The sequence below is a fragment of the Rhipicephalus sanguineus genome, chromosome 6 (assembly GCF_013339695.2).
Source record: "Rhipicephalus sanguineus isolate Rsan-2018 chromosome 6, BIME_Rsan_1.4, whole genome shotgun sequence".
In the NCBI taxonomy this organism is placed as follows: domain Eukaryota; kingdom Metazoa; phylum Arthropoda; class Arachnida; order Ixodida; family Ixodidae; genus Rhipicephalus; species Rhipicephalus sanguineus.
The window spans coordinates 175617591-175633203 of record NC_051181.1 but is presented as its reverse complement, the minus strand read 5'-3'; the positions used below and the strand labels follow the sequence as shown (position 1 = coordinate 175633203).

General features: G+C 47.8%; 1 protein-coding gene across 1 annotated transcript in view; it reads left to right on the top strand.

Moving 5' to 3' along the window:
* LOC119397732 (ABC transporter G family member 23) overlaps positions 1–15613 on the top strand; it is a 104489-nt gene that overhangs the window by 45704 nt on the left and 43172 nt on the right. The window contains exon 5 of the mRNA XM_037665145.1: positions 13455–13726. Coding sequence (XP_037521073.1) covers positions 13455–13726 — 272 coding nt within the window. The remainder of the gene's footprint in view (positions 1–13454; positions 13727–15613) is intronic.

The window sequence follows — 15613 nt, the reverse complement described above, 5'->3', positions numbered from 1 at the left end:
TTCTGCAACCTCTGCCTTGCCCTGACCGGCCGTTCGGGCGCGTTGGCATAGACTTGTATGGACCACTTCCTCTAACGTCGGCTGGTAACCGCTGGGCCATCGTCGCTGTTGACCACCTTACGCGATACGCCGAAACTGCCGCCCTCCCACCGGCTACAGCGCACGATGTTGCTTCCTTCCTGCTGCACCGATTCATGCTGCGCCACGGTCCACCCCAGGAGCTGCTCAGCGATCGAGGTCGTGTCTTCTTGTCGGAAGTCGTCGAAGCCATCCTGAAAGAGTGCAACGTTGCTCACCGGAAAACTACTGCTTACCACCCGCAGACGAATGGCCTCACCGAACGCTTTAACCGCACGCTCGGCGACATGCTCTCCATGTACGTAGCCGCCGATCACACCAACTGGAATGCCATTCTGCCCTTCGTCACCTACGCCTACAATACCGCCGCTCAGAGCACCACTGGTTTTTCTCCCTTTTTCTTATTGTATGGCAGTCACCCCTCGCACACAATCGACACAATCCTTCCATACAAGCCGGATCCGTCTGAGTGTGCGCCTATTTCTGCCACAGCCAGACTTGTTGAGGAGTGTCGGGAGCTTGCCAAGACGTTTACTACGCATGACCAAGAGCACCAAAAGAGCCTTCGCGGTGACACCACTACTTCTGTGCCTATGTTCCGCCCTGGAGCACTCGTATGGCTCTCAGTCCCTACCACTGCACCTGGCCTCTCTTCCAAACTGCTGCCCAAGTACGATGGCCCCTACCGTGTCGTCGAACGCACATCCCCGGTCAACTACCTGATCGAGCCCATTGAACCATCTTCGGACATGCGCCGTCGAGGGCGCGACATTGTCAACGTGGAGCGCCTGAAGCCCTATCATGACCCGCTCATAGTGACAAGCAGTTAGGTCGCCAGGCGGCTCCCTTTCTCGTACCCGGGGTAATTGTAGCGAAGCGTTGGAAGTTTGTAATGGGTCGCCCTCTCGAGCGCTTTCTAGTGGGTCGTCCCCTTCGGCTCTTCTCTGACAGCACGCTCCTCGCGCTCGGAGTCCGCGCTCTGTCTTGACTGTCGCCGTTGTGCTTCGTCGACTAGTGCCGTCAATAAACGCCTTTATAATATAATTATGTTGGCGTACCTTGTGTAAACAGTGCAAACATTCTGCTTACCGCTTAGGAAAATAGCGAAATTGAGATTGCATTATAATAATGGAAATCTTAGGAGCCATCTTAAAGGTATTAGGAAGGGGATTCGAGAAACTTTGTTTTGCTGAATGCTCTGTTTTGCTAATGAGCGTGCCATCGAGTCGTTTCGGGCAATTTTCCATAGGCACTGAATTTTCTGTTGTCTCAACAGGTAAGTTGACAATACTTCATGCTTACAGCTATTAAGGGCGCCGTCTGTATTGTGTTTCTGTACTCATTCAATGGGAATGTTTCATACACAACCACCTCTCTCTTTTACTTATATTTGTTTCCTGTTTCAGGCTTTCTTAAATAGTTTTCGCATTACTAATCGCAACGTAATGGGAGCTATAAGTGGCAATAGAGCGAATAGCGGCGGTGTGCTGCGACGCTTTATGGAACTATACAATACGCCTGAGACGTTTCTGTGTTGCACATGTTCTTTCGTTGAAGAAAAATTGCTAAAAAGATTGCACGTTAGTGAGTATATCAGCGAAGAATCCTTTACGCCAGCAGATAAGTAGAATATGACAATTCAATGCAGTTTTACGTCATCTACGTATACACCAGGGGTGCTATGCAGGATGGCCCGAGTTTGGCGAAACTCGGTATCTTTCCGAGCTCTGGCGACACCCCCTTTTGAACAAGCTAATAGTACGATAAGGTGAAACCCATCCCTCAGCGCGCGCTCCGTTCCATTGGTTACGGTGGAACCCGACGTCACGTCAAGGGCGGTCGAGAAGGTTGGGTGGTGTTGTAAAACTAGAGGCACCTTCTTTCATTTGTTTGTCATTCCACTGAGTGCAGACGTGCACCCATGCAGGAAAAGTTGCAGAAAGCTCTACTAACTATATTTTTTATGTGCGCGCAGGCCGTTTGAATTCATTTTCAAGCGTTTAATGTTTGCAGCAAGTATCCTTTAGAATAATCAGCACCGTGGCCTCCGAGATTAGTTCCGACCGAGCGCCTTACAACACCGCGGCTAGAGCTAATCGCCGAGGCCACGTGTATAATCATCATGGTCGGCCTGTACATTCTAGGGCGTTGCTCGGCCGGCGCGCGCCCTCGTCGTTCTCTTCTTCATCGCCTGCTCGGTCCCAGAGCACGTGCGCCCAGCTGATTAGCTAATTGGCTGGGCGGTATACCTAGCTAAGTCGGGACGTGCTATGACGAAGCTGATTAGGCCAAATCTTGCTAAGGTCGAGCTGACTAAGCCACTTCTTACTAAGACCATGCTAATGAAGTCGTGTAAAGCTAAGAACAAGGTAATTGAGATCATGATAAATACCATGACGCTAATTAGGAGCGTGTAACTAAAACCAAGATAATCAAGACCTTACTCGCCGAGATCATGTTAATTAGGATCGTGCTAATTATGATTATGCTAATTACCTATGTACTATTCAGGGCCTTGCAAATTAAACACGTGTGATTAATGCCGTGATAATTAAGACAATATTAATTATTGGTAATTACCACGACGCTAATTATTAGCGTGTTAATTAGAATGGTGCTCATTAGGATTACGCTAATTACCTCTGTACTATCCAGGATCTTGCGAATTAAACCTGAGTAAATAATGGCGCGGTATTTAAGATATATTCCACTAGTGCTAATTAACACGGCGATATATAGGAACGTGTAATTAAAACAAAGATAATCAAGACCCTACTCACCGAGGACGTGTTAATTGGGGTCGTGCTAAATATTATTATGCTAATTACCTCTGTATTCAATTAATGTGGTAATTAAAACATTAACAATTAAGAACGGACTATTCACTATCATGTTAGTTAAGACCTTCCTAAGCAATAGCACCAATATTGAGACCGAACTGACACGGTCATTACTCCGAAGCAGACCAAGCATACTGAGTAGACGGGCCACGTAAAAAGCTGGAAGAAGCTAGGTGTTCACAAGCTCCACCGATGGCCCAAGCCCTGCACAAGCACTGCAAGCTGAACAAATTATTTTATATGCAAAGAAGCTGCTGAGTAGAGTCCACCGCATGAAACACTTGACAGGCACACCGGCACTATGACAGTCACGAGTTGAACTGGGGCCTTTTCAGAATCAACGAGTTTGTGCCCGAGTTCGCGCGTCAATCAATTTGATTGACAGACGCCCGCGGCGAAGAGCGGGTCCGCCCACCGTGTTTCCTCTTGCCGAGGAGCAGTGCTCACGCAACAAAGCCAGCGAGCGGCACGATTCATCTATGAGCCTAATCGCACAGACTATGCACACACGCACGAAGAACTAAAGGTTATATCATCACGTGGCTACGGTGCCTCGCATTCAATTTCACCGCTCTGACGACGTACCACGCACAGCTATGAAGCAAGCGCCCCTGGTGGGATTTACGGCGAGAAATGTTACTATTACTTGTTTGCGGAGATACTGTTTCTACCGATTCGCTAATACAAAAAAAAAACATGTTCATACGTGTAATGTAAGTATAGCAGTAATCTGTCCATTTATTTATCTGTAATATTCCAGAGAAGCGAAACGAGCCGCACCAGAGTGCTGCGTGGTCGCCCTTGTTGCCTTCGAGAGTGGAAATTTCCATGCACTGGGTGGAACGAAACAATTTTCCGAAAGAGGACAAACGCCCACGAACACGCCCGTGGGAGGCGCGATCATCAGTTGGCAAAAAGATAGCGCGACAATCACGCTGGCGTCACTGCACTGTCAAAATGTTGACTGAGTGGCGGCGCTGACGCGTACGCACGCGGTATTCCTTTGAAAACCGCCGGAAATGCCGCGCATGCGTTTGTGACGCCATTCTCGTTCTTGTAGCCGTTTTTAGGGGCGAAGCTCCTTAAGGCGGCACCCGTTCGTCCCTCGTAGTCGTAGTCGTAGTCGTAGTCCGTAACCAGTCTTACGCTTTGACCTCCAAGGTGGTGCCGGTGGGAGATTTTTCCTGTGCGTTGTTGAACAATAAAAAATTCGCAGCGGTAGCTAAAAGCCGACTTCTTCTGTCTCTCATTCCCACTAGCAGCCATTCTTTACCTCCAAGGTAATGCCTGGTGAGATTTCTCCTGTGCGTGAGTAATCAATAACAATTTTGTTCAAAACGCTGTTGATTGATGAAATAAACCAACGAAAGACGCCAGATGTTTTGTAAAAGCAAAACGGAAGAACGCCAGATGTTTCTAAAGCAAGAGGAAAAGACGCCAGCTGCTTAACGAAAGACGCCAGATGTTTTCTGAAGCAACGGTTTTCTAAACAATGAAAATTCACAGCGTACATGTAAAATTAAAGTGAGCTGCAAGTCGTCATAACTCATCGAACCTTTAGTATAAACGCGCCCTATCTCACGTCGGTGATGATGTACTGGGCAGAATTCACGGAAGATTCACGGTTTACCGATGAACCTCCGCAGCTTCGCCCACTCATCATCATTCACTCCGTGGAAATGCTGTTATCAACGCTTCTATCGCGCGCTCCGCACTGTCTTCCTATCATGACCGTCGTAGGGCGGGCTCGGAGCAAACTCGTGTGCCCGAGAAGCTCGGGCCATCCTGCATAGCACCCCAGGGGTCTCAAAATGAGCTTATAGCCAGCGGGCCGCAGTCGCTAAATTTAGTTGCAAGGGCCGGGACAGCGAAGATGGTGGTAGAGAGTTTGAGCAGAATGACGTTTAAAAGGAAGCCTTTCCCATATCTCATATATAGGTCCTTTCTGAAGGGGATTTGGCGTCAGGATTCGAGAAACATCGATAGCGATGTACAGAATGACCGATATCTGGACGCGGATTCTGAAATATAGAGTTTTTGTTGCACGGTTATATTTTAGCACATATGGTGACCACATGTTCCTCACGAAAGGAATGCTTGAGACCAGTCATGTCTGTGCAGCTCATGAACATACCGATTTAGAAAATAAAAACAAATGAGACGAAGACGGTCATGTGTGGGGGCCGGGCCGCTAGCGAAATGGCTCAAACCACTAGTATACAGCATGCGCCCCCCCCCCAATAAAAAAGAAAAAAAATGTCGCTACCAGCGTTGTTGCTGCTGTACACCGGTCTGGATATACGGTATTGTGCAAGCTGTCTTTTACGAACAAGGTAAAAGTCCACACCGGTATTTGCGCCGTCGTGAGAAGGCTTCTTATTGAAGTTATTGTGATTATATGATGGTCGGCAAGCTGTGCAAAAAAGCAAGTACCACTGTCAGCGAAGTGTACAAAGAATTGTCCTGTGAAGAAGCTAAAACAAACCCCAATAAGTTATTTTGGAAGGAAGCTAATGTACATTGAGCAAGAAGGGCAGAACTCTTGAGATACTAACAGACATTTCATTCAAGTGAAACAAAATAGGTCACAGTTAAGAAATTTTGAAGCAGACATTTTCGTGCATAGGCGTTTGCTGCTACATTATATGGATCTATAATAACAAATTTGAGAATGTATCGAAGTATCTTAAGATACAATTGCCAAGTATCGTATCGGATACAATTTTTGCGGCAGTATCTTGTATCTGTATCTCCAATACTTCTTGCCTGAGTATCTTGTATCGTATCGCGATACAATTTCAAAGTATCTTTGCCCAGCCCTGCGTCAACTATAGGTTGGCGTTGCGCCGAATAGCTACTCCGCTCACTCCATATACAAGAACAAAGAACCGCTAATCCGGGAACAGGTCGGGAAATCGGGCTGCGAGAAAGGGAAGGCCTAACGCCCAGCAGAACGCGTAAGTCACTGCTAGGTGAGTTCGAATACGATGATGCAGGGGCTGAACGTTTTTGATCACGGCACGTACCGGTACTTTCTGTACTGTTGCACAAGAACGCTCCACGAAGAATTTCAGCACGCAGCGCTCGGGCCTGCCACGCACGAATAGCCTGGTAAACGTCTGCTTGCAACATTTTACTGCGTGCGAACCACACAATACGCGCTAACTTCACGCCGGGACTACAAATTTGCGCAGAAGCAAACCACCGCGGATAGCACGCCGCAGGTCGTCTGCTGTTTTGTTTGCCCCATACCGGTTTGTTTGCCCCATAAATCTGACGTGACTTCCGCCACACTTTTCGCAATGCATTGAAATACGATAGGGCTTCTCCTTAGTATTCCTTCCTCCATGCTGTGTACAGCTCGCGCCGTGGAGCGCACGGCGCAAACTCGGCCGTGCCGGCATCGCAGCCAACTCCGCCGCCGGGATTTCCCTATTCCTTTCAATATGCGATATTATTGTGAACGCATCGTAAAGCAGGCAACAGCGGTAGCAAAGCTGAACTTCTTTATGAGCGTAGGCTATTAACCGTACACTGCCGTTTCGAAGCGGCAGGCCTAGCGACGATACCGGCGCCGAGCCACCGGCTGAGGCCGCCACCGCCAGCCGGAGCATACATGGCTCTGACCGGAGCGAGCTACTCCTTATCCGCCGCATTGCGTGTGTCGCCAAAATCTCTTACTGACTCATCCATCCCTTGTGCAGCAGGAAATATTATGCCATTCACGAGATTTTTGTGATGTTAACCTTCGGCAAACGGCATGAGTGGCCAGTCACCGTTCAGCGGACGCGCCTCTAACCTGCTTCGCGCGACCGTTTTATGTTCATTCACGTTTAACGTATTACTGTGATTGAAGTCCTGCGATGACAACGTAGTCTACATGGAAAGTGTCGCCTCGACAAAAAAAAAAAAGCGCAATAAGCTATTTTGTTCGTCCCTTCGGCTTTTTTTTTTTCGCCTGTTGCCGTATAGAGCTTTATAGTTTGGGCAAGTTATTTTCCGGGTACTGTAGCTTGTGTCGCTTGCCTGCTTGCGTTCACTGAAGAAGATACTTGCTCTCATGACGACGGGAACGTGATTTCTCTTCTTTTATTACTACTCTTTATTCAGCAAAACGACGCACGCTTACCAACCCGACGAGACGACCTCGTAACATGTAAGCACTATCAACTGTTCTTTTTTTCTTTTAGCGCTAGGATGCAGTTTAACCTGAAATAAAATAACATACATTGGAGGTGCGGACACAGTTTTCCACCGCGTTCAATTGTCTTGAATGTCGAGGATTGGTGCAAAACGCCAATATACCTGAAACACGCAGCAAGCAACCGCACCAGCAGCGCTCCTAGAACTACAACTAAGTTGGCCGCAGTGCCACTGTCGGAAACTCGCGCATGCGCGTATGGTCTGGTGAGATCGGTCTATAGGGAACCCAAGCTCAAGTTTGCGGCGAGACGACAGCGCCGCGCCAGCCGCGCTGCGGCTCTGTGGGAAAGCTCTGAACCTTATGCGCGGCCGACTCAGCCCCTTTCACGGTAGCGGTAGCGAACGTGCGCACGCGTTCTTCTCTCGGTGCGGGTAACTGGGGGGCCGTCAGCTGGGTACGTTGAACCGAGAGGCTTGCTGTGCGAAGCTGCGCATTTCCGCGATGGCAGAAACGACCCCGCGGAAGCGCAAGCGTGGTCCGAAGTATTGCGGTTTAGTGGCCAGCCACAACAGTGCAGACAACACCAAGGCACACGATTCACGTGTTAAACTGTATCGGTTCCCGGGCGTGTCGCACGAGAAATAAAGGCGGCAAGCGTGGATCGCTGACAGCGCTGTCTCGCCTTCTATTTTGGCTGTCTGAGTTCATCGCTTTCGTTCGTTCCGACTACCTGAATCGGTAAGTAACGCGGCGCATGCACGCAGCGACTACAGTAATGAATACTCGCTGTCTTCTCGCATTGTTAAAGTCCAGTTACGGTTGTATATAGTCAAGCAACTTTGTGTTTTGATTCCCCGTGCTCGTGAGACCTACCCGCCGTTGTTGAACGTTCACATTCGCGTTATACCGTTAGCGTGGCGCGGTTGGTTGAATTCAACTGAACTCGGCACATTCTCAGAAGTTCGGCGCCTGCATTTCACGCGTCGGGAAGGCTGCTTTATCGCGCCGGAACGGACGTCTGTGCATTTTCAGCAAGCTTTGACATCGTTCTGCACGTTTGCTTTGTTTTTGTCACTTTATTAGGGTGATATATATTTAAGCCGCTAAATATAACTGGCACTTAATACATGCTTTGCAATTGCAACCTTGAAGTAACCACCTTCTGATTTTGTGCGATTTTCTAGCCGCGTTCACGCAACAGGTTTTATACGCCTGTCAAGTCGATATCATAAAAAGAGACTGCAAGCATGACGCGAGAGCCGAAAAAACGAGGCGAGCAGTTCATCTTGCTTCACAGTGGTTAAAGCTCAGCTAGCTACCTCGCGTCTTAATCGGCGGGTGATTCTCCAGCGGCACGGAGGACTTGACTCTAACCTTCTCAGGAAGCAGTGCCATGGCCGTATAATCTTTTTTTCGCACGCCGCAAACGTTTGTTCACGAAAGTACACGGCTGCTACTGTGAGCATGCCATATCAAAGCCTTGTGTTACGTGTCCTTCTCCTCGTCTGGTCTGTTGTTTTCGCCGGCGCTGTTCTACTACGAACAATCATATGATTCGTAGTCCACGCCGCAGAACATCGATGGCGTGTACGGCTTCATTTCGGAGTGCATGTGGACCATTATTCATCTTTAACATGACAGAATGAGACTTACCTCGAGGTATATATGCTGATGATATTGTCTTACTTGCGGACAGTCAAGATGATATACAGCGACTGGCAGATATATGCGGAATGGAGTGTGAGGCTCTAGGACTAGGATTTAGTGCAACAAAATGTGGATTGATGGTATTCAATGATCACGGAGACCATACGGTCTTAATACAGGGCCAAAAAATACCGAGGGTAAGCGAGTACAAGTACCTCGGAGTATGGGTAAATGAGGGGGATAGATATATGGAGGTACAAGAGAAAGCATCGGTAGCAAAGGGAAAGAAGAATGCTGCAATTATGAAGCACAGAGCTTTATGGGGATACAATAGGTACGAGGTGCTTCGAGGGCTGTGGAAGGGTGTGATGGTTCCGGGGCTTACATTTGGGAACTCAGTGGTGTGCATGAAGTCAGAGGTGCAATCAGGAATGGATGTAAATCAAAGGACGGTGGGCCGCCTCGCGTTGGGCGCTCACGGGAAGACGACAAATGAGGCGGTAAAGGGTGATATGGGATGGACAGGCTTTGAAGTGAGGGAAGCGCAGAGCAAAATGAGATTCGAAGAGAGGCCGAGGAAAATGAAGGAGAGTAGATGGGCAGAGAAGGTTTTCAGGTATTTGTATAGAAAAAGCGTTGACACGCAGTGGAGAAAAAGAACTAGGAGGCTCACCAGTAAATATACGGCTGGCAGTGCGGGCGATATGGCAACAAGGAGCATTAAGCGGAAGGTCAGAGAGGCGGAGAGGACTTATTGGATGACAGCGATGGAAAAGAAACCGGCTCTGAGTAACTACCGAAAAGGAAAAAACGAAATAAGGAGGGAAAGGTTTTATGATAATTCAAGGGGAAGCGCTTTACTGTTTGAAGCAAGGTCGGGCTGCCTTAGAACGCGTAGTTATAAAGCGAGATTCAGTAACGAAGAAGAACATTGTACATGCTGCGGGGGAACTAAGGAAACGATGGAACATGTACTGATTGAATGTGGCGATATTCACCCAGGTATACGTGTGGGCACGAGTCTACATGAAGCCTTGGGTTTTAGGGACAACAATGGAAAGCTGAACACGTCCGCGATAGAAATAAGTAAGAGACGGTTAGAGTATTGGTGGCAGAAAAGTAGAGATAAAGTACAAAAATAAATAATGGGGGAAAATAAGGTCATTCTGCCTTAAGAGGCAGAGAGATGGACCGTGAATTTATATTTTTTGGTATAATAACATAGATTTAATCAATGTAGATAAGGCATTAGGACAACATGAAACAAGGAAGCTTTTTTTCTTCTTTCTCTTTTTTTTTTCGCCTTCGAGCCTGGTGGCAGACATGTCACCGCCCCGTTATAAAGGGGACGCTCATAGCATCCATCCATCCAGCAGCGCCGCTAAGCGTTGCTTGGAAGTTGGGAAGCCTATTGACCACGTCTTTCTGCACTGTTGGGAGGGGGTGTATTTTTGAGTCGTGTTGCAGAGGACAATAAAAAAAAAAATTCCGTTAGACCCTCATGGAATTAGGTACTTAGCAATAGACAACGAGGACGGATTACCTTTTGACCTAATCATGATTATTGGCTTGCACAGTATATGGCGCTCACGAATAGCGAGATTTTACCGTGACCCGGACAGAAGACCAGCAAGACAGTATTTTCAAGAAAGTATGATCCGGTTGACCGAGGTAGAAAAAACAAAGGAAGTATTCCTTCATGGTTGGCTAGGGTAGAACTAGTGATGCAGAACTATCGATGGTACTATCGATACTATCGATAGCTGAGTCACTATCGAACTATCGATGGTAAAAAATACTATCGATAGCGCTATCGATAGTAAGTACTATCGATAGTATAAAATCAACAGCGCGAACTCATTGCAGAATAAACTTGGTTCTCCGCGCGCGTGGTACATAGCGGAGCCGGAGGAGCAGGCTGAAGGGCAAGAAAGTTGACATGCTTGTGTTCTTCACCAGAGTGCTTCGCTGACATGATCATAAAGTCAAAATATTCAGCTGTAGCAGAAAGGAAGCCGTTACATGGGGTGGAACTGAGCGACTTCAAACTTACATAGCATGCATTGTATGATTTCAAAACAAAAATTATCACAAACTAAGTTTCTTAATTGTAAGTTGTAACTGGTTGCTTTTGAATATGAATTTATTGATCGAAATGCGCCGCCATTTTCACAGCAGAAATAATTTCTCTCGCCAACAATTTACTCATAAGTTAAGCGAAGCTAATAGTAGGCTATCGCGAATATTTTGGGCAATTCGGCCAGCCCGCAACAGCATTGTTATTCGCACCTCTATGGATAGTTTGTCACGTGGTTGTGACGGTGAACAATGCTGCAGCAAGACTGTGAAATATGAAGCTCTTTATTTAGTCGAACTTAACTCAATATGCAAGTGATACACGCTGCGCACTAATTGCGGCGAGAACAGTTGCCGGCCGTCGAGTAATCTGGTAATCGGTGGAACGCTTCGTCTTTTATACATCAGTCATCGAACCTTCCAGCGTTATCGCTGGTGCTCGCGTAAGCTCTCCAATAAACTTGAATTTTCGCGTCTGGTGCGTAATCTTAACAAAATGATCTCAAACAATCGCGAAGATCTTAAGCAATCGCGCGGTCTGCGTCACACGCTGCTAACAGTCTGTGGGTGAAACCCGAATACATCAAAATCAAGCAATTAACCCGCCTGGCAGTAATATCGCTAGTAATATTACTGATGGTACTACCAGTTGGACTATCGATAGTTTGTCGATAGTAGTACTATCGATAGTTTGTGTACACCATCGATAGTTTCAAAGAAACTATCGATACTATCGATAGTCAATTTACCGATAGTTCTGCATCACTCGGTAGAACCCCTGCTTACTATGAAGGAATTTTAAATCACAATGTTGTCCATTCAGTGGTTGACGGTAGATGTGTGCTTACATGTTGTGGTGTCTTGTAACATAATTCTGATGTCCCCATTTCTGTGACGTACAACCGGAAATGAAGAAAACAAAAACCGGCATGGCTCTGTGGTAGAATACTGGGCTCCCACGCAAAGGGCTCAGGTTCAAACCCCATTTCATCCTAGATATTTTTTCTTATTTCGTTATTTTTTTTCGTGCGATAGCGGTTAGGGACACCGGCGGCGGCGGACAACTACGACGCCAAAAACGGCTATTGTGATCTCATAACAGCATTCGCTGTAATATTTTTGCATCCCCTGCATATCACAGCTGATGGCTGCGTGCTGGGACACGCTTTCCTGTGCCCTGTCATCGCCGTTGGCGGCATCCCCGGTCGTCGGGCGCACACGGGTGACAGGGTGAAACATAATCGCTGGGGTTATTTTATGTGCCAAAACCATGATGTGATTACGTGGCACGCCGTATTGGGGGATTCCGGGTTAATTTCGACCGCCTGGGGCTCTTCGAGCGTGAATCTCAGCAGGCGAATGTTCTTTCCGTGTCGCCGCCATCGAAATGCGACCGCGCCCTTGAGCTTTGCAGCGCCACTCCTTACGTGCTAAGCTAGCACTCCGAGTTTCAAACATTCATGGACGTACAACGAACTCATTGAAGCTACCTCTGTTCGCCATAACAACAGCCATGCGCTAATTATAAACGAAAAAGGAAACACTAGCAACACACTGTCCCCTACTGCTAGGAGCTGCCTTGGCGACACCCGTGATGATGTCAGTGAGCTTCGACCATTCATACAGGTGGCGACGAGATTCACGATGCCGCACGAGGTATTTGCTGCGTGTTTTTTAGCAGCGAAGCTGTTTACGCTGCCGTAGTACGTGTGCCGTATAACGATTTATAAACGGGTATGTGCCACAGAAATTGGGAAAGTCCCACTACACCCACACTTAGCCCGACACTAGGGAACGGGAAAGGCAATGGCGGCTGCGAGAAGCTATCATAATAAACGGGTATGTGCCACAGAAATTGGATAAATCCAACTACTCACCACTGGTCCACTAAAAAGGCAGAAGGCAGCAGTTAGCCCAACACTAGAGAACGGGAAAGGCAACGGCGGCCACTAGAAGACCCCGAAGCGATGGAAGACCTACGCCAACGACGACGTGCCCGTAGATCAATGAGAGGTTCGAACGCTTGGTTTCAACGCGAGTTTGTCTATAGTTGGACATCCATGTCGTGTGTGTGACTGTGTGTGGTTTAGCTCGAACCTCTCTGCGCTGAGAATCAACGTAGAAGCGACCTAGCATCACCTAGCTAAAGCCTAGCAACGGCCTAGAAGCAACCTAGACACAACCCTCATCACCTAGCTACGACCTAGAAACAACCTAGAAGCAACCAGATTAGTCTTCAGAATCGCCCAGTTTCGCTGTTTCAAGGCTTGCGCGGCTTAGTGCTCAGTGCAAGTTTCACCAATTTTCTTTTTCTTTTTTTTTTGCTAAAACAGAGTATACTTACGCTATAGTTTAGCAAGATTTTCGATGTGCTTTCCTAGCTCGTCTTACAATATGACGTCATAATTTTTTGTGTGCTTCAATGTCCGTTTAGTAAGCTGTTGTGGAGCGCATCTGGATTAATGTGAAAAATAATAAACCTGTATTTAGGGAGGGGGGGGGGAATCAGTCAATGTTAGACATATGTGGGTCTAAATCTGATCTGCACGTGCAGGATCTGCGGCCACTTTTGAAGGCAATGTCAGATATGGCAGATCCACTGCTCTTCGAACATTACAACTGAGCATAGAAGGCGCACCGGCCCGAAACAAGTTATCTGCTCGTCGCAGGTGTGCCAGGCACTGGACTTTCCACCTCCGTCCGTCGAAAAACAGGCGCTGCCGAACGCCGAAAAGCAGAAGGTCGAGAAGCCGCCGCCAGTCCCTGAGAAGCCGAAGCCCGAGTCACTGAGGCGGCCGCGGCTAGCCCCTGCGTTGCCCGTGAAGCCGTGTCCCGTGCCGGAATCGCTGATCACGTGGGCAAACTGGGGACCCGTCCGAAGCTGTCTTCGCTTGAGGGCGCTGGTGGTCAAGAACTTGCTCAAGATCATGCGCAAGGTTATGTAAGTTCTTGGATACACGCACGCGGTCATGTACGCTGCGCTGTTTTATTGCATTGTTCGAGTTGCGTCACGTTATATAGTCTGTTAAAACGGGCATTATGCGCTGCACGTTGACTTCATTATTCGGCAGGAGGCTCTTAGAAATTTTGATTGCTTTTAAACTATAACTGGGTATGCATGCAGTTATAAAACGCCATCTAACGAAACCCGATTTTGCGAAGTTCCGATATAACGAAGAAATTCCCATCCGTCGGCAGGTACCCGTAGTGTTCAATGCCACCGAATTAGTGAAACTAACTTGGTAATAATTTACGTTTAACGATGTTTTTACAGAAATGAAAGATTGAAAAGCCGTGATTTTTGTTTCAATTTTGGCGCAAACGGGTGTTCTTCGAGCGTGCTCTCTAACGTTACCACGTTAAGATATATAGAGCCGCGCTAATAAAGACCCCAACTTTATTATGACGAAGTTCCTCGCTTTACCTACACATGCAACAACGGACAGCGGTCAGAAGAGCTCTTACGTGTACCAAAGGGGCCTAGGGGAGGCAGTGGTTTTGGTGTTCCTGTAAAAGCCGAACCACACAGAGGCGTAGGCAGGGGGTGCTTATGGGGCTTCAGCCCCCCTCCCCCTACTCTCCCCCGAAATTGTTTCCTACTCTCACGTTACCGCCGACTAAAGCAACTACGTGCGCCGCAAATCACCCCGAATTTTTCCCTAATGTGGTTCGAAAGCCTGTTCGAAAGCTTCGAAAGCTTGTTCGGCGCATGCTCCCGCACCTGCGGCGTGAGCAGAGGAGGACGCCAAATCCGACACTGTGTTTCCTACGTACCGTGTGCCCTCGGCGTGGTTCATGCCATCCCGCTGTCGTGTGGTAAGACCTACGTCGGTCAAACGGGGAGATGCGTCAACGAGCGGCTCAGGGAACATGCACAAAAGGTTAAGAAGAACGCTGGTGAAGGAGCCCATCTTGTGGCTCATAATAATTCTTACAGCAATTGTGAAGTGCGATTTGAAGGGACGTCGATCCTAGGCAGAAGCGAGAATGAGCATGCGCGGCTGGCTTTAGAAGCTTACCACATAAGGAAACGAGTTCAGCTTTGTATCAGCGGTACATCCTTGTCCCTCCGTTCATCTGAGTACGAATTCTTGTCTACGCGTATCACCGACTTCATCTTTGTTTCACGTCTGTTTACAGCTACTGTTGTGTGCGCATGTGCTGTGAGGCTGCCTTGCGCGTATATATGCATCTGACTTCCAAACAAATCAAGCAGTTGATAGTCAGCGCTTGCGTGTGCCGTGTCGTTTCTATGTGGGTCGTCTTGTGTGTTTGCGCTGCTCCTTTTACCTCAGGTAAGGTGAAGCTCTAGGACTAGGACTTAATGTAACAAAATGTGGATTAATGGTATTCAATGATCCCGATCATCAGGCGGTGTCAATACATGACCAAGAAATACCGAGGGCAAGCGAATACAAGCACCTCGGATTATGGGTACATGAGGGATAGATAGATACATAGAGATGCCTGGATAGATGCATGGAGGTACAGAAAAGCGTCGGCAGCAATGGGAAAGAGAAATGCTGTAATAATGAAGCACAGAATGTTATGGGGATACAATAGGTACGAGGTGCATCGAGGTCTGTGGAAAGGTGTAATGGTTCCGGGGCTTACATTTCGGAACTCAGTGGTGTGCATGAAGTCAGAGGTGCAATCGGGAATGGATGTGAATCAAAGGACTGTGGGAGGCCTCGTATTGGGCGCTCTCGGGAAGGCTATATGGGGCTATAAAGGGCGATATGGGATGGAAAAGTTTTGTGGTGAGGGAAGCTCAGAGCTAAATCAGGTTCGAAGAAAGGCTAAGGAATATGAAGGAGAGTAGATGAAC